The sequence below is a fragment of the Geospiza fortis genome, unplaced genomic scaffold (genome assembly GCF_000277835.1).
Source record: "Geospiza fortis unplaced genomic scaffold, GeoFor_1.0 scaffold154, whole genome shotgun sequence".
NCBI classification, from domain to species: domain Eukaryota; kingdom Metazoa; phylum Chordata; class Aves; order Passeriformes; family Thraupidae; genus Geospiza; species Geospiza fortis.
The window spans coordinates 2,282,710-2,283,098 of NW_005054397.1; the positions used below are offsets into that span (position 1 = coordinate 2,282,710).

Here is a 389-nt window from a genome sequence, read left to right on the forward strand (position 1 = left end):
GTACATGGGCTTCAGCGCCTGGCATTTCCTCCTGAAGCCTCGGGGCCGCCGTCGGAAGGAGCCCTCCTCGAACATGAACTCGCTGGCCGGGTCGATGGTCCAGTAGTGGCCCTTGCCCGGGCGGCCCAGGCCCTTGGGCAGCTTGATGAAGCACTCGTTGAGGGAGAGGTTGTGGCGCACGGAGTTCTTCCAGCCCTGGTAGGAGCCGCGAAAGAAGGGGAAGCGGGCCTGCAGGAACTGGTAGATCTCGCTGAGGGTTAGGCGCTTGGAGGGCGAGCTCTGGATGGCCATGACGATGAGGGCGATGTAGGAGTAGGGGGGCTTCTCGGGCCGCCGCAGCCCCGAGCTGGCCTTCTTGCTCTTGGAGGACGCCGCCGCCGCCGAGGAGG

At 66.1% G+C, this 389-nt stretch overlaps 1 protein-coding gene across 1 annotated transcript in view; it reads right to left on the bottom strand.

Moving 5' to 3' along the window:
• Positions 1 to 387, bottom strand: part of FOXF2 (forkhead box F2) — a gene marked incomplete at its 5' end in the record, with an annotated part of 5,709 nt that extends 5,322 nt beyond the window's left edge. Inside the window, one exon of the mRNA XM_031060978.1 lies at positions 5 to 387. Within this exon, the coding sequence (XP_030916838.1) occupies positions 5 to 387 (383 nt within the window). The remainder of the gene's footprint in view (positions 1 to 4) is intronic.
• Between the last annotated feature and the right edge of the window lie 2 nt (positions 388 to 389).